Source organism: Denticeps clupeoides, chromosome 17 (assembly GCF_900700375.1).
Source record: "Denticeps clupeoides chromosome 17, fDenClu1.1, whole genome shotgun sequence".
Classification (NCBI taxonomy): Eukaryota; Metazoa; Chordata; class Actinopteri; order Clupeiformes; family Denticipitidae; genus Denticeps; species Denticeps clupeoides.
In genome coordinates, this window is record NC_041723.1 from 10,083,840 (window position 1) to 10,103,132 (window position 19,293).

Sequence of the window (19,293 nt, forward strand, 5' to 3'; positions counted from 1 at the left end):
CGGGATTTGAACCTGGGTCTTCTGGTTCATAGGCGAGTGTGTTACCCACTAGGCTACTACCACACAATTATTATTTTGTGAGTTATGTATTGTGATGATTCTCAAATAGTCCTCATTAAAAATAAAAGCATGGTATCACACAGAGATGAACTCTACACAGTTTACGCCTGTTCGCATGCAAACTGACCAGATTTGGGACATGTTCTGCATGCCTGTGTGGGCTTTATGTGGGACAGGTTCCAATGCAAACGAGGTAACCTAACCTAAAATTCCAAATATGCCCATTAGTCCCCATTTATCGGCCTCACCCGTGACGATGGCGCAGTCATGCTGTCGCCCAGCTGTTACCTCATCTGCAAAGTTCCTGCGCTGTGAAAAATACGAGCAGCTTAAATACTTAGATTTCCATTTGAAACATCTTGGGCACTATTTCACCAATCTGTTGTGTGGTGCCTGTAAAGGTCACAGATTACGGACGTCCCAGAGATGCTTTCTGAAACAGCACACCAACTCCAGAACATCTCGCAGGTTTTCGCACCTATCTTCAACACACAATCTGTATTTCTATGTTCTATGAGGGTGGAGGTTCTGTGCATTGCAATGTGAATTGTGATAACTGGTCACCATATGTCCCCCTTGATGTCATTGTGTTTTACATGAGACATGAGAAGTCCGAAATGATCTCCCTGGAGCAAATTTACCAGAGCATTTTGTGACATGAACACACACCAGTCTAAATGCGGAACAGGCACTCTTAAGAAGAAGAAGTTGACCTCTAGTGGGAGTGAGTTACAGTGAATTGGGGGGTATCGATCATGCAATAGTTTATCCTCTTTATGTCCTTCACTTCATCTGAGCTCTCTCTAGAGAGTCTGTTTACAAGAGCTCGGCGAGCCGAACAGCTCTGAGCTCCTCGTGCAAGTGCAGCAGAGCCATACATGACTTTTCTGTGCAAAGCCATCGGTGGTGCTGCATTAGTATTTAAACTCTTGACACCCGCTGCCTGCGGTAATTACAGTGCCAACTCCAGAATAGCTGGCATTCTGACTGCAATGTTAAGAATACCAAACCATCAGCATTTTTTGTATCTAGTGGGCAGCTGTAGTTGCCAGAGATGGTTGGTTCACTATCCGTCTGCCCCTCATTCTTAAAAACATCTCAAGAAGACCTTGGGGGAATTATCTTTAAATTTGTTACAAACCTTCGCTTGGACTCAAAAATGATCTTATTACTTTTTGGCTGTTGATAAAAGGTCAGTCACTGTGAACTGTTAAAATGTAATATTTCCAAAGCCCCTTGAGGTAATTATCTTCCAATTTTTTACAAACATTCAGTTTGACTTGACCTTCAGTGATCAGTCTGGTGAACAGTGTGGTGAACGAAGGGTAAAGGTCACTCTTAACATCATATTTTGTGTGGACACGCTATATAGGGAGTGCCTTGAGGGAATTTCTTCACATTCCACTTATTGTTGCAGTGCCATTCCAGCACCCCATGTATGCTTTAAATTGGATTGTTAAATGTTCAGATTGCTGAGAATGAAGAAACCTTCATTAGAAAACTACTCACCGAGCGAACCGTTTTGATTTGTTCAGCAGAGCATTGGTTTTTAAAATGCATTAAATTACTGTGCTGATTTGTCTGTTTAAATGTCCAATTTGATTCTCAATGAAACTGAGCTCAGGAAGCTGCCTTACAACCTCATTGTAGATTCACGTATTTTGTCTGCTTCACTTTTGCATCATTGTTATTCGTCGTGACCGACCATTCTTCTTGTAGGTCCATAATACCTGTAGGACCTGAAGCTTTATGAGGCATTGATTTCTTGCCACAAAGCCCCTCCCTTGTTCAGTGTTTTCCCTGTGGTAGACTCATGAACACATTATCAAGTGCCAGAAAGGTCTACAGATCCTTGGCTGTCACCCTGGGGTTTTGTCACCTATTTGAGGATTCTGCAGCGTGTCCCAGTACTGATCTTGCAGTATGCCCACTCCTACAGAGAACAGCAGTGGTGCTGAATTTCATCCATTTGTAAACCATCTGACTGGGAAACTGATATAAGCCCAAATCTTTTTGAAATCTAATTGAACCCCATTTCTTCTCCTGGTCTTCGGAAGCTCTTTAAAATTTTTTTTACATTTTCCGAACATATCAGCTTCATAAAAATATAAATAAAATAAATTCATATAAAAGCTCCATGTGAAAATCAATTCATAATTGTTTGACTATGAAGTAAAATCCATCTCAGTTTGAATTTTATATCTTAATGTCATCAATCTCATAAAATTTTAAATTAAATTTTGTCATCTATAAGAATATATAATATGTGTATAGGAATAAGATTCTTTAGGTCGTTTGACCTGGACCAGGTCAGTGTAAAAAAAACAATAGATTTTTATGGCACATCTGGAAAAGCCTCCCAAGTGCCAAAATATCAAGCATGACCATTCTGCTGTGCTTGCAGATAGAGGGCGCTGTAGGACTTTTCAATTTACTCAGCCAATCAGAATTCAGGCTTTATTGTTATAGGCTCTTCTCTAGCAGAATGAGCTCTCCTCTGTTCTGTACCCATCGACGGCTCTTGGTCTCTTTTTGCTCCCTTTACCCCCCGGCTCTCTGTTCGGCTCTTTTTCTTGGACCATTTTCACCGGGAATACGCCACTGCTGCTGCATCCATTGTAATAACAATATCTGGGGAATGCTGCGAGAAACGAAATGGCTGTAGGACGAGACAAATTAATGAGTCGATCGCGTTAAAAAAAGGCAGAGGAACTGACAGCTGCCGGAATTGCCGGACTGGAACCTGCTGGGGAAAGAGGATACTGGATACAGAGGTTCGGACACAGAGAGGCAGGAGGATAAAATCTGGGTGAAAGGATACACATTCGCGCTCCCAGACCAGAGGATATCTGCGGAAGAGGTGCCTCCATTGCACCACACAGTATTATTCAAAGTCCTCTCTCTCTTTTTTTTTTTTCTTGCCTTTTTCTTCTCCTCTGTCCTTCAAGATTTTACTCTGGTCTGAATAATTCACCGTTGGTGGCATCATGTATCTGAAGAATTGTATTTATTTTTTTGCTCTTTTCCCGTGGCCAATGTTCATTCGCTGATGCAAGCAGTAGATGTGACCGTGTAATTAATTAATGTGGGTCTCAGGAATTGTGCTGCATTACCGTGGCTGTAATACTGTTTATATATAGCGGCGCACTGAAACCCGTCAGCTCAGTTGTGACTCATGGCGTGTCTTCCAGACAAGCAAATTTTAACTCTCAATGTGTCCTTGTCTTCAGTATAGTTTATAATACGGTAACTGAATGAAATTTGCATGTGTGTTTGGTGGACATCCATGAATGTATGTGCCTGCTTTTTTCCCCCCAGGCTCCTTCAAAGTGTTGGTTTGTTCAAGGTGCCCCTGTTTCCATATTAGTGGAAAGCGTTTTGCTGCCCTACAGCACAGGCCTCCATGCTGAATTATTTGTCTGACTGCAGATATTTGACATTAAGTGATGGCATAAGAAAAGCTGCAGTGTTTAAAGCCAGACATAAAATAAATATAGCTTAATAAAAAATGTCATTTGACGTTTTTAGTGTGTACTATACTGTAAAATAAGAGACCACTTTAAAAAGTGCCTTTCTATTTCTGTGGCAGCTATTCCATGCCCATTGTTGAATTTCAACACCAAACCCCTTTTTCAACATGAAGATTAGATGATCAGATCAACCAAATCTTACTAAACAAGGAAAGGTTTTAGCACCATTGCTGTTTACTTATCTCTCCTATTCTATCCTGTTCTGACTGCTGAGCCCTTCCTAGTTACAGCATTATTATCATATCTATATCATATTAAAGCATTGTGGTTATTTTACAGTATTCTTGGATAACAGTAAGTTCAGAACATAAGGTTGAGATCAGTTTTGGTTGTTTATCATTACTGTAATATTTTTTTCTCTGTTTGACCAAAAGGGATCTTATAAGGAATTATAAGAACATGCTATAATAAAAAGACATTCTAGCATAAAGAGAACATGCTACATTTTACTAAAGCCCAGGCCCATCAACTGGGAAACAGGACAATTTTTTTAAATTTTTTAATAAGTTTATAATACAGGAATAGACAGATAGACAGATATTATAAAATGCCTTATTGAAATGCCCATGGTGTGCATCTATTTTAATAATTGTATGTGTTCAAGGAAGGGAAAGAAATTGCACTTAAAAACATGTAGTGTATGAAGTAAGTAAGCTTTAATGGTTAAATGATTGCGATTCATTCGTCTAAAGTGGTTAAATTCTTAAAGCGATCCCACAATTTTGGGCCCATGTGGACATATGGTTGTTAAAAGAAGAAATTAATGTGAATACTTTTTGTCTTCTAGGAGGTGTTGTGGACAAAGACCTTCGCCATTATCTAAACCTGCGCTTTCAGAAGGGCTCTGTGGACCACGATCTACAGCAGATCATTCGAGACAATCTCTACCTCCGAACTGTGCCGTGTGAGTAATGACATTTCTGATTATATGAAGATTGTACATTACCACAATATTTATGAAAAGTTCTTCTGTGATGACAGGACTTTAGGGCCCTGGGTTGTATGTGCTCCAGAAGCTTTTGGAGATGAACCAGGGGATTTCTCCCTCTGAAGCAATGGACAGTTCATAAATCAGCACAAATTCTGTTCTAATAATAAATACACTGGCACAACTATTACCTCCCAACATGTTACATCACTGTTGAAATAGTGAAAATTGGAACACATAAATTAGCACAAATCTTCATTTACCATCTGCCACGACTGACTCCAACCAATCACACACACACACACACACACACACACACACACACACACACACACACACACTCCTCAAACTATAGTATCCACTGTGCAGCAGTGACTGCACATTCACCTTGCCTCTTTTGGTCTCCATCCATCTTATCCTCTGTTCTCCTTCATGCAATGATTTGATTCTGTCCTTTCTCACCTTCCCATCCACCCTCCCTGTGTCTCCTTAGCGTTTCTTTTATCATCTGGTCTCTTGCTCTTTAAAAGCATAACTTTTTTATGACAGTCAGTATTATAACATAGTGATGACAAAAACTGTAATACTAAATAGCAGAACCTTAACATATACCTGAATTTATACTGTGTTTAGAATGCTTGTTTAAAATATAAAAGTGTGTGTATGTACTTAACCAAATTCTTCATGTATCTATGCATACATTGGAATTTGTTCTTTAGCTATCTGTAAAATTTGTGGTTTGGCTGATATTTGATAATGCTCTATTATGCATAGCATGTAATCTTCCACAGTTTTAACTATGAAAAGACAGTTCTTTCTGTTCGTCCATGGAAGCATCTTGCATAAATTGGACATGTTGTTGTTCTTTTTGCCTTCTATGCCTGGCTTTGAAGTAGATAAAGTTGTGCTTAGATATTTTTATTATAAGTGGTGGTATTAGAAAGCATTGCTCTTCCTTGAGTTCTTTCAAGTGCTGTGTGGTATTGACCAAAATGTCAGAGGTTCAATGATTTCATACTGCACAACATAAAATGCTAAAAAAGAACAGATTAGCAAACATGGTCCAAACTTTGTGTGAGACAATACACCGTTTTAAATGAACTTTTCCATAAATGTATGGTAGCTCTGAAACGATACACTAAGTATTATAAGCAGTAGGTTTCTCCATCTTTATGAGGCTCCAAACTAAAGTTGTGAATGTATGAAATATATCGGTATAGTCTCATCTCCTATACTTATTTTTCCTTTAAAAATATAAGACTGTATAGTAATTAGCATTGTAACAACTGTCAATGAAATTGGAGTATATGATATTAACATTTTTAACCCTTATTCAGCTGGATAGTGTCACAATATTGATTCAGGCATAACATTTTCATACTCATAAGTGTACCAGCGTTATTAAATGGCTTATCGTCTTTTGTGTAGGTGTTTGGTCTCTCGGCGTTCGTGTGCCTCTGCGTTATTCTTTACTTCTGGCATGTTGGTTGTTGTTTTGTCTATGGCCTCCTCTTTTCGACTAGACAAGCAAATGTTCCACTGTCTATTATTTATTTTTTTAAATATCCAAATAAATCATGTTCATTTACAGCCAAGACCATGGTGATAAGCTGAACAGGGCCCAATTCTCACCAACGGAGCACTGCGGTGCAAATGTGGCTTTTCCGTTGATGTAGCAGTTTGGTGTCGGTTGAGAAATCGGATTCAGTTGTTTGGGTGCTGCGTCAGTATTTCCTATTGGCAACTGGGTCAATCCATTCATCACTCAGGTAGTTATGCAAGAGCCATGACTCAAGGAAAACCATGACTGAACGAAAACAAGCGTGCCTTCCCTTTTAGTCTCTGGTACGTTAAGGCGTCTTTTGAAATAACTTTGAAGCTCTATCTGTGGTATGACCTGCAGTATGATGATATGTCATAGACCACCGTAGCCCTTGTCTTGTACTCATGTTGAGTTAAAATTTCGGGCTTTTTTCAGTATTTCTCCTGTGAAGTTGTCGTTCTTTTGTTTTCTTGAGAGTCCTTGTTCTCCGATTGTTCTCTTTTGCCTTGTTTCAGCTCATTACCCCAAGCATTTAAACATTCCTGCTTTCTAGTGCTTCAGTGAAGTCTCATTTAGCTGCCAGAGTTAAAGGAATGGTGGAGTTTTCTCGTCTTGCTTGAATAAAATGTTGTCAGTCGTATCTTTTTGCAGCCCACAAGGGGATTAAATGCAGAGCAATGGGACCAAGCATTTAGCCTCTGAGTTCATCTTTTTCCAAGTTTGTCTCCGCACATAAATCAGTGAATTCACAACACTAAGACTTTTTACGTGGTATGTCATATGCATGCCTATTGAGATAAGAAAAGCTGGATATTTCTGTGTCCTTCCGCTTCTACCCCCGGATGTAGTAAGAGGCTCTTGCTAAGAGCCTGTGTTTGTGGTCTCATTTTTAGAAGAATATAAATGTCTGATCCCAATGTAACAGAACAGCCCATGCTGTCATCATCAGAAGTTGTTGATTTTTTTTCTAGAGCTCGATGAGCCTTTTTTTGAGGGCTATAACATACATAGCACTTGGGGCATGTTCACTAATGTCACATCAAGTCACATCCTTATTACAAACAAGAAAGCACTGCTTAGTGTTGCCAGATATGGGATTTTAGGCACAATTACATGCACCAGAACACACAGAAATGTATTTACGTGCCATGGCAATTTAACATCAGGTTCCACAATACCTATTTTAAATCCACCCAACCTGGCAACATGACGCGCAAGGTCCTGTCTCCTCTCTTCCTCCTGCAATCTCCTTTGTCAGTGAATATCACAAACACAATCTCTGCTATAATTATCTTGGTACTGCTACCACACCAAACATGCCTATAGGATAATCAGCACTTTCACAAATGTGCCCAATGCTCTAATATAAAGTGCAATGAAAATATCAAGTTCACGCTGAGAATTATCTGCTATTTTTTCTTTTTTTTGCCCAGTGCTGTGAACGTTTACCATGAATATGTGAAGAAAACATGTATTATGTGCATTTAAATGACATGCCCGTTAGATTTAAGCTCAAAATTTATCCTGAGGCATTCTGGGGCGTTATTTTTCTGCACAGCTCCTCAGCACAGAACAGAACCCATTTTTTTGGTCCCATCACTATTTGCCGTATGGCCTCCTTTACTACTCTCACATTCCATCCCTCACTTTATCATCCTGTCGTTCCTCTTCCTTTTTCCTGAGGGAGATTGCTAGGGTCTTGCTGTCCCTCTTGCATGGTAGCTAGCTCAAGCTTCCTCAGTCATTCATTCACTCGCTCAGCCTCTCCACCTGGGGTTTCCACGGCAACCACCATCTCCTCTCTGGGCCTGCTTCCCGTTCCCCCTCCCCCTCCTGTCGCATAAAGTGCAAACACATTACAATTACCCAATGACTGGATAAAAATGAGCGCTTTGATTAATGTGCACCGGTGCCTTTCTGCAGCAAGACGGTGTTACGGAGGCCAGGTTTCTGTAAAGGTGAATTTGACAGGTATGGCAGCACCTCTGGCTCACTGCGGCATGGCATGTCACTTGTCGGCTGTGTCACGAAGGGGGGTGGGTGCAGTTGGTCCATTGTCTTTTCTTTATTTCTGTGCTTGCCCACTTTGTGATGTCATGGCCTGGTTGTGGTTCGGTGCAATTGTGCTTTCGCCTGCATTTTCCATGACTGAATCCACGTTGTAACACCAGGGCACAAATTAAGGAATTGGGACACAGCATCCTCACTTTTTCAGTCAAGGTTGTCTTGGCCCACAGCAATGTCATTATAGGCATGCAACGTCACGTATCTGAATCAGTTACCTTCCCTTGCCTGCAAAACTATCAGTTGGAACCAGTTGTGCTTATATCTGAGCACGTATGACTGATGCTAATGTTGCGACAGAGTTTTGAATTATTGCAGTCACCTTGGCCAGATTTACTGCTGTAGTGACCTCTGCATGTGGACAAGGTTGCTCATGTTTGGTTGCACCCTTGACTCGCAGTATTCCTCAGATGCACTCACCCTCACTGACCGCAGTCCCCAGTTGTCCGCCGTTTAGATTTGTTTGCTGCACGCTTGTGTAGCGAGCATGTTCTTGTTGTTGCTCTCTTCGTGTGGGGAATACTGCGAGTGTGCAAAGTCAGGCTTTCCCCTCTCTGCAGGCTGTGCCGCTGTCATGACTTGTCTGTCAGGGTGATGAGCAGACATCAGGACACATTAATGTGCACTGTCAGTCTGAGGGGATGTTTGGGAAAATATGGAAGCACACAGCACCAGCAGCTTGGCTTGCTTTTGTCCCTTACCCATTCTGTCCTGTTCATTGAGCGTGGCTTTTGGGCGTGGCTGTGTAGACGTGCCACAGTCTACAGTCCCTTCTGTACGTTTTTAGGGGAGAAAAATAAAAAAAATCTAAATAATTTGGTTCCAGATTATTAGTTCATTGTTGTGATATGAATATTATGAACACTGAAAGTATTATATCTAAATAAGTACAACATTTCATTATTTTGCCATCTTGAGCTTTCTAACCTGACATTGAATACACTTACGTCTATGCGCTCACAGAACAGTGCTGCTGACTCCATGTTTAAGTTCTTTAAAGATATGGTAAAATAAAGATACCTCATAATTCAAGGTCCGTATATACGTACTGTATTCTTGAGTCCCTTTTGAAAATGAGAAAGGAGAATGGAATTCAGAGAAATATTTGTTAAAAGTAAGAAAGTGTGCAGTGTGTGTGGATGGTACTTTGCTAATTGGCACCTCAGTGGTACCTTTGGGATTTGAATCGGCAACCTTCCGATTACGGATCTGCTTCCTTACCCAAAGGTATTTTAAGTGAATTGATTGTGATTGTCATTGTGAAACACTGCAGCACAGCACACGGTGACACAACGAAATGTGTCCTTTGCATTTAACCATCACCATTAGTGAGCAGTGGGCAGCCATGATGGGTGCCTGGGGAGCAGTGTGAAGTGGATGGTACTTTCCTCAGTGGCACCGCAGTGTCACCTTGAATGTTCGGGATTAAAACCGGTAACCTTCTGATTACGGGGACGCTTTCTTACCTGCATTTTGCACTGCTGCTTTGAAATGTCTTTGCATTGTTGCGTAAAAAGAGCTGAATGACTGCGTTACAGGCAGCATTATAAATACTATTTCTCATAACACTGTCATTAAGACATATTATGTGTGTCTCACTTACTGGTATTTACAGTGGATTGTGGACACCAGGCATTGAAGTCTTATCTTTAGGTGGGGTAACAGAGGACATTAAAGGAAGACTGTATTATTCCAGTCACATGTCCAGTCCTGAAAGTGAAGTGATTGACGGTTACAAGTCCTCTTCCTTACCCACTAGGCCACCACTGTCCCCCAGCAAAGCTGCTGAATCGCTTAAGCAGGAAGACAGTAATGCTGGCCTTACCCTGAGTTGAACCCAACGTACAGTAGATGCTGCAGCGGGAACCAAACCTAGTGTTTCGGCCTCAAAACAGTATTCGGGTCTGAATTAAAACAGTTCTGCAGAGAAGAGTGGGCAGAAACACCCCAGCAGTGAAGTGAAAGACTAATGCCTAAATATAGAAAATGTGGTGCAATGTGTGGTGCAACCAGTAATTACATTGAAGGGGCAATTACTTTCTACAAATTGGAATTATGGCTGATTGGTTATCCCTGTTATAAATCAATTTACCACCTGTGCCTTGTGTTCACACAGGTTCCCATTGTCTAATTTGACATTTTGTCTGAAAGGCTTGAAACGAGTCAGTCTGAAACATCTCAAGACTGGGAAACTAGAGGCAGTGTTCAGATTGAAGCGACAGTCCCCATTAAGTCCGCCCTCTTCAGCATTGGTGTCTGTGAAGATCAAATAAACCTTTTGAAGAAAATACACACTTAGTGTTATCTGAGCAGCCAAATGATATAGCCCCTTTTCCTTGAAAATAAAACTTTAATTGTCTTCTTTTATTACGTTGGTGGCCAGAATACATTTCATATGTACAGTCAAGCTGTCCAATTTATCTTTAAATTCTCCAGATTACCACGGGCCACTGAGTGTCACAGTTCTTATAAACATGGCCTCACACATGCCAAGGTTGTTTGAGTCTTAATCTTTGCATGTGTAAAGTTTGCCGTCGCTCCCTGTGTTTGGGCGGTTTTCCTCGGGGTTCTCCGGTTTCCACCACCCACAAGCATGCACACACGGCGAATTGCTGACTCTGGCTAGATGTCCCACCTCGTGCCCAGTGTCCCTGGATGGGCTCCGTCAGCGGCAGAGTAGTTCAGCTGAGTAGGACTATGTGGTTATGGGGGTCATTGTGTACAATTCCTGTTTTCCATTTCTGATATCAGTTTGGTTAAAGCTAGCGCTCGTCTAATATCACTATTTGCTAGTAACCTAGTGGGTAACACACTCACATATGAAATAGAAATTCACACAGTCACAGGTTCAAACTCGACTTACTACCACTGTGTCCCTGTGCAGGACACTTAACCCTGAGTGTCACTGTCCCTGTAACTGCTGTTTGTAAGTGGCTCTGGATAATGGTGACTAATTAATGTCGTAAATATAAATGCACTTGCATGAGCCAAAGCGAAAAGACTTATGATGATAACACGTTTGATATTGTTCTATCATCAAGTTAAAACGCTTTACTCTGAACGATGACGGGAACGCAACATCTCCAGCCAAACTCCTGTGATTTTGTTCCGACTTTCTTTTCATTTGAAAACCATATGGAGTAATACTGGAATTAGCTGTAGCTGCATTTAAATATAGATGATGAGTGGGATGTAGGGGGCTCTGTCGCTTCTGAAGTTATTTGTAGATGCTCCAGAAGTGGCAGAAATTGGTGTACATGCATTTTCAAACCTGAAATGCAGTTATATAATTCATTATAAAATGCAGTAGCAACACCTTTGGGCACGCTGAATATTCCGAATGTAGACTACAACATGTGGAGGTAAAGACAGACGTACAGGATTGTTTCAGTGGAAGAGCCTTTTCAGAGGCGAGTGTAGTGGCTGATAACTGAGACGCTCTACCCTGAGTGTGCTTGGCAGGGATGAGTTGGCTTACATCTCTGTGGCTGACAGTATAAAACTCTTTAATAGCCTTTCAATCTGAGAGGGCCCACTCTCCCTTCGCCCTGCCACTTCTCCTTGTCTCTTTTTTTTTTTTTCTTTTGCCTTCGTGGTGATCTATGAACAGCCTCATCTGCACTGGCAGCCAGAAAGCCTTTCTGCAGATTTAAGGTGCTTCTGAGCATCACGCCCAGTGCACATTTTTTTAAAAGCTGTAACCAGCTTCAAAACAAATCCAGCCTGAAACACTTCTCTATTTAGGATATTGTGACCCAGTTAATATATATGAAGCGTAGTTTCATCGTTCTCTAACTATAACTCTTTATACTCTTAATTTAGTTCTGACTTGCTGAAATGAAATACTTTATGCCCAGCCAGTTTGTTGGTAAGATCTGTTTATCGTGTCTGTTTATTGAGAGTAGTTCAGAGCATTTGTTGCTTTGGGACTTGGCCAGATTTCACTTTTCGGAAACCAAGGCCACGAATTTCAATAGTCTGACACAGTTTGCACCAAAGCAGTCACTCTTGGGGGATGCTTGTATTTTATATTCATCAGAATGTCCATCAACTTATCCACCATTTAAGAACCTTATTATTAAGAACCGTAATGGTCGAGCAACCATTATGACAGGCACCATTATTAAAATATATTGGAAATCAACAAGAGCAAATACCAAACCAATCACTAGCCCATTTTACCGTTGTCAGTCGCTCCAGTTTTTTGCAATTTTGCGATCGCGTCAAATCCCGCAATATTCTATCGAAGCTGAGCAAAGAATGCAATTCATGCAATATATCTGTCTGCTTGCCAAATGTGTTATTCTCTTACTCATTTAGTGTCTTACTGGGCACATTGGGGCAGTGGTGGCCTAGTGGTTAAGGAAGTAATCAGAAGGTTGCCGGTTCGAATGCTGATCCGCCAAGCTGCCACTGAGCAAAGCACCGTCCCCACACACTGCTCCCCTTCATGGCTGCCCACTGCCCACCAAGGGTGATTGTTAAAAACAGAGGACACATTTTGTTGTGTCACTGTGTGCTGTGCTGCAGTGTTCCACTATGACAATCACTTCACTTTCATTTGAACTTCACATGGATTGGGTTAACCATGGGGTAAAAAGTTATTGCGAATTTTGAGGAAACACACCACAAAAATTGATTGCAAAAATTGTGAAACCCTGGGGTGACTGAGTTATATTACGCTGTTCACCCTGAAGCCCCTTTTTATTGTTTGGTGGGCTGATGGTACTTGATACGAGGACGTTCCTGTCCTTGCATTTCTGTGAATGGTTGCTATGTTGGTTTAAGATGAAAATTTTGACCTTTTGACCGTGGTCTTTTTCACATTTTCAGTTTTTCTTTTGTTCTTACCTCTCATGTATTGCCTCTTGTGTGTTATTTCAAAGCTGTGTTACCTTGTCCTTAAGCTTAATTATTTTTTTTATGTTCCAGTGTTTAAACAGTGATCACTGTTTCCTGTACTTCCGAGTTATCTAGTTTTAGACGCTAGTCATACTGACGCAACTCAGCAACTTTTGTGGCATTTTTTTTTAGCACATTTATGAAAAATTCAGGTATCTTGGGTCTAATTCATATAGTTTAATAGTTTAAAATGTAATCCTTTTGTCTTTGTTTGGTGGATGTATTTTTGCAGCTCTAATACCTAAGCACCTGAGACAAACTGTGGAAGTACAACTCTTTCACCTTATTCTCCTAGTTGTTTCGCATGTAGAATATATGACTAGTTTTTTAGTATTGGCCATGGAGCAAACAAAATGCTGCACGACATTGTTCATTTCTAAGATGGTAAAGCGTGGGTGATGGCAAATAATTACTAGGTCAAGCCAGAACGACCCTTTTGCGTCTTCCGAGTTTTATTTGGTCGTGCTTTGGCCTGAATGCCTGGCTGCTTCTTTCTGCCTCCAAGCACCCATTTGTGACGGCGCCGAAGGATTTTCACCATTTCTTGTGCTGCATGATGTTGCAGTCATGCATTGTATTGGACTTCTGGATGAATGGCGTTAACAGAGAGCTTAGGTTATCGTGCCGTTTACTAAGAAGATGGGAAATCATCTGGCTTCATCGCTTTCTTTGCGCAATGGAGTCTTAACCTAGCGACTAAGGGGACAGACTCATAAATGTTCTGGTGAAACCCAGAACAGTCATGGTGTCCCTGAGGTCCCCTTTAACACAAACTGCTCCCCAGGCGCTTGTCATGGCTGCCCACTGCTCAAAAAGGGTGATGGGTTAAATGCAGAGGACACATTTTATTGTGTACACCGTGTGCTGTCCTATGCTGTGTACCACAATGACCAAAACGAACAAATAAAAATGCTTGGTTCAGCCTTTTGGCCATCATGATGCCAACCCTGCTTGTGCCAAAAATGGGGCCTAATGCTTGTGAGTTGGAATGATCTATTTCTACAATTTTTTTAGGGATTTTGAGCAATTCATATAAGGTCACTGAATTATAATTAATCCTCAAACATCAAAAGCATAGAATTAGTCATATAAAATAAAATCCTTCTTTCCATTATAGCACACGATTCTCCATGTCTGTGTCTTGCGGACTTTTGTGAGTACAAGACAGGAGAGTATTTTTTACTTAATAAATGTTCTGCACAGTGTTGTAAGCGCCAGTGAAGTTGTTGCTTTTTGCTCCAGACAGATTTGTCAGAGAGTGTCTGGAACAGGAGTAGTTTGCACTTTGTAGTGTAGATAAGGGCGTCATTCACGGCTCTCAGGCACAGCTCAGATGATCCTCTGCTCTGCACCGCTGAGGAGAGGCAGCGACTCATCGAATGAGAAGGAGTCTGTTGAGGAAAAGTAATATAGTAGAACAACTGACATATGCAGGGAGAGATAGTAGAGGAGGGAGGAAAAAAGGGGATTTGAAAGAATTGAACATCGATATGTGATATAAAGAAGCCACAGGAAATAAGTGGCTCCTAATGGGTTCCCTCCTGATCTTACATAACAATAACATTACTTTTTACATATTTCGTGTAAAATTACAATAAATGGACTAACAGTTAACCGGAGACACTAGGTTTCCTACTATAGGTAAACAAATCTCTTTATCATTATATCATCAGAGCTATATGCAGCAATGCATAGTGTTTCACAAAATCACAAGGGTATTGTGCGGTTGTTAAAGATCTTAAAATGTGTGAAAATACGATTTCTGAAGTTCTGCTGGGTCAGTGGTTGGATTAGCCAGTGTAAGAGTGTAAAATGTAATGACACATGAATGGAATGTGTAAATGTGTGCTTTTCTGCATGTTAGGGTATAGTAACACAGTCTCACACGTACTGCAGTCAGATTATTTATGGATCGGTTACCTTGGTTCCTAGACAGGAACATGCCTAGAATTTAGTTTAACTGTGGACATTTAGCATTGTGGTTTTGCACTCTATAACTGTATATTGCACCTTATATCTAGACTGCTGCTTATTGCATCGCCGTGCGGTACTGATATTGAACAACCTCAATGTTCATATTTATGTGTTTTCTGCTTTCATTGAGTATGTCGTACTGACCTTACTCTAATTTGTAAAAAGTAGTTAAATGTTAGTTGTGGCATGTCTTGCACCTGGGACTGTAAAATGAATGAATGTAATAGTAATCTGTGCCTTTGTGTTATACCCTTTTATTAACATAAATAAACACACAATGCACATTACATGCAGATACTTGATGCACAGTCTATCTATCACATATATTTCCCCAAGTAATTCTAATCTTTGCTACAGCTATGGATAAGGCTTGGGATGAACTGGCTGTCAATATGCCTTCTTTTGTGTGTTGTTTTTTTCCCCTCCTCCTTGAGCTTTACAGAATTCACATTACCTCTGCTATGCGCTCCTTAGACTAAATTATTTTGTCAGAATAAAATACCAGCACTGAGGGCTTTCATCTTTTCATTTTATCATGTTGTTCCAGGGTAAATACAGTATAGAATGCAAGGGATACATTTAGCAGCACACAGGGGGATTATGTATGAGCTTTTGACGTTGACAATAGACGCTGAAAAGACTGTTTTGAACGTTTTGCTTTCAGCCTGGCTTTTTCTTTCAAGTTAGATTAGCAACAAATTTATATTTTTTTCAGGAAGCTCTCAGATATCATTGAAAGATGAAAATTATTGTGACAAATTTCATGACTAGAAATGACAGGTCAGAAATAGACAAGTAAACTTTCAATTAAAAAAATCTAATGTGATGTGTGTTATGTAATATCAGTTATTATTGTCTGACAACCACAAAAGGGTTCATTAAAGTTCCATGACACCACATTTTTTGTTTGGAACCAGATAACGAACTAGAGATCACATTAAATTAAACTGCATTTCTGTTTCTATGGCATCCATTCCATGAACATGATTTGTCAAATTTCAACACCAATACACCTTTTTAGCTGTTGGTTAGATGATCAGGCCAACCAAAACTTACCAAACAAGGAAAGATTTGAGAGCCACTGCTGTGGACTAGTAAAGTGTTATTATTAATATCATTATTTAATAGTGGCTTTAAAAATGACTCGACTGGATTAGCATTATTTTTAATTTCGAATAATAATAAGGTGTAAGAATGGACATCACGGGAGCCTGCTTTTGCCTTGCATAACAGATGTCTGCAGGGGGAGGTGTGACATTCCTGTGTCGACGGTTGTGGGTGAAGATTCGGCACCCCTGTTTTTACATGCCTTTTGTCTGACGGCAACGTGTGAAGTATCAGCCGTCAGGACCGCCCACCCTCTTTGTCTTCCCCAAATGGGAGGCACCGGGGGCGTGACATCAGAAACAACAGATTCTGATTGGTCAGTGACAACTTCCTGTAGGCCAGGGGTATAAAAGTCTGCTCACATATGGAAAAAGGACCTCTGAGCTTTCTTGCTCAGGGGGTTTTCCATCGGAAGCCGGAAGGCTTCTGAGCCTTTCTCTCCCCCTCTCTTTCTCTTCTCCCTCTTTACTCTTTCTTCTCATTTTTATTTTTATTGTTCATTTTTAACCTCTTCTGTGCCATGCCTCTTTCTGCCAGGTAACATCAAGTTGGAGTGATTGAATACAGTGCTTTGTGTGGAGGGAGAAAGAGTTTTTTCTACACACTCTTTTCTCTTCTCCCACACCACATGGTTACAAAGGTTAGAATATAAGATGAATATAAGATTAACATTTTAAAAAAAAGCTAGATTTTTCTCAAGCCCATTAATTGGAGCTCTGTATAGTGATGTTAACTTACATAGTGATATATTATTTACAGTATGTGCTGATTTTTAATAATATTCATGGAATTACACTTTTTATTGCCCTTCACTTCTAACCTAAAAAGAGCTGAAAATAGAGCTCTGTTTGTCGGCAGGGTTTGACTGCGTTGTGCTTGTTCGCATTTGGCATCTTGCACTTCTCTTGTTCCTTGAGCGAGCCCTGCGGACACGAAAACACCACGAGCATCATCTGTTATGTGCGACAGGCATTTGTTCTGTTGTAATTGTATACCCCAGTGTATTGTGCTTACTCTGCGCACGGTGTAAATCAAACATAATTTAAAGTACTGATTTCTATTTTTCACCTAGCTCGTTTTAGCCTATTCGTTTGTACGTTTATGCATTATTTAGTTATGCTGTGCAATCGCCATGCACCTCAAATGGACTTTCCTTGTTCAGGCTTAAAATAGTAGCAATGTGTAGACAACCCTGTACCTTCTTTCACCTTCCTTGCATCTTAATATTTTTTCCCTTTTTTTTCCCCTATGTGGGTGTTTTTTTCAACCATTCAATGTAATTATTCCACGCAGTTACTGCATTACTGATTCATGAGATGTTAAGGGCTTAATGTAAGTAAGAAGTATTACATTTCTGTCACAGCAGCACAGGTATAATTACAACGTCACTGGAAAATTAGCGCTCTTTTGATAGCATGTTAGTGCCACAGTTCTGATTGTGCTCAGCACATGCCAGATGGACGTAAAGCGATCCCAGGCCGACAGTATGAACATGTACTGTAACAAAGTATGAGGCTGCATAAGGTTTCATGTCAATCTTCATGGCCTTGTGCACTTGTCATTACCCTTTACCATCTGGGGGGGGGGCATGGTTGGAAATTTACACATCGATCTCAATGTAAGGTCATCTGATTCTCAGATCTGATTGATCATAATGTGCACTCTCTCATGGCCACATAATTGTACTCTGTGTGTTTTCCTTTCCCAGGTACAACAAGACAGCCAAAGGAGGGAGAGGTTCCAGGGGTGGACTACAACTTTGTAAGCGTTGATCGTTTTATGGAATTGGAGAAAAGTGGAGCCTTGCTAGAAAGTGGAACATATGAAGGTGATCAACAGCGAGTGTGTGTGTGTATATCAACGTAATGCAACTTTACATATATAAAGGTTAAAGTTGCACATTAAGAAGCATACCTGCTATATTTATAGAAATTACCTTTAAGACACAATTCACCCCCCCCCCCCATTTTATCATGCCACTAGCACCAATTTTAAATCAGTCATGTTTTTGTAGGCAAGTTGCCAAAATGTGTGAAATTTAATTATTAGTTTGCACTACTTAAATTCCTTCAACCCATTGGGGCAGTGTTGGCCTAGCGGTTAAGGAAGCGGCCTCATAATCAGAAGGATTGCCCCGTCTGAGCAAAGCCCCATCTCCACACACTGCTCCCTGGGCGCCTGTCATGGCTGCCCACTGCTCACCAAGGGCGATGGTTAAAAGCCAATTTCTCCGTGTCACTTTGTGCTGTGCTGCAGTGTTTCACAATGACAAAAAACATTTTCACTTAGAGGACGCAAACTGTGGATCTGATTAGTAATGCAGGAGCTTACAAGTAAAATGGAGATAACAGTGCATATATTATTTTAACATTTTTATAATATGTAAACTAAGTGTGAAATTTTATTTATGCAAAGAAAATAGTTTTGTGGGGGGGTTGGGTTTCACAAATTTTGCACGCTGCCAGAATACCTTTTTAGCACGAATATGCATGTGGAAGCCAAAGACATAATGAATGTTTAATTGCCCAGGAAAGTCCACAGCTCGGCATGTTCACAGAAAAGAGGAGATCTGGTGACCCTAACTTAGCGGTTACTTGCTGATTTAAATTCAACATTTTAATTCAACATCAATTTAAATATAATAAAAATCATAAATATAAATTTAAATTCAAAACTCAAAATATTGCAAATAACGGATTGCTTAACCAAGATCCTCCAGATTTGGAAACCCTCCTCTAGTTAAAGAAACTGATTACCAGCTCTGGTGGGGGTGGCCAGGCCAGGTGATGGGCATATGCAGAATTTGTGACACATATTTTGAGCAACACATTGCATTTTAATGTTACAAATTTTATGCAACAATAAAAAATAAACACTGGATAAAAATAAAATACACTTAAATTATTATTTATTTTCCAAAGCCGCAGTGTACAGATGAAAGAGCCGCATGCAGCACCAGAGCCACGGGTTGCCGACCCCTGTTCTAGAACGAGGCAAATTTGAGTAAAGTCATTTGATTCCAACAGAAAAACAGCTAGGGGAAAGGAAATATGAAAGTTATTTCAGCTGTGTTGCAATAAATCCAACACAACTAGGATGCATTAGTATTGCTGGCAGAGTTGGTCAAGGCAGAATTGCATGAATTCTTCTTTTTTTACCAGCAAGTATTAGATAAGAGGTGTCAT

At 40.4% G+C, this 19,293-nt stretch overlaps 1 protein-coding gene across 11 annotated transcripts in view; it reads left to right on the forward strand.

The window, feature by feature from the left end:
- The window catches only part of magi2b (membrane associated guanylate kinase, WW and PDZ domain containing 2b), a 52,783-nt gene that overhangs the window by 4,410 nt on the left and 29,080 nt on the right, over positions 1-19,293 (forward strand). For 10 of the 11 annotated variants that reach the window (XM_028957642.1, XM_028957643.1, XM_028957640.1 and 7 more), the window contains exons 2-3: positions 4,378-4,494; positions 17,817-17,936. In XM_028957642.1, coding sequence (XP_028813475.1) covers positions 4,378-4,494; positions 17,817-17,936 — 237 coding nt within the window. Of the gene's footprint in view, positions 1-2,570; positions 2,921-4,377; positions 4,495-17,816; positions 17,937-19,293 lie in introns of those variants that run through there. The other variant, XM_028957648.1, reaches the window with a different exon arrangement.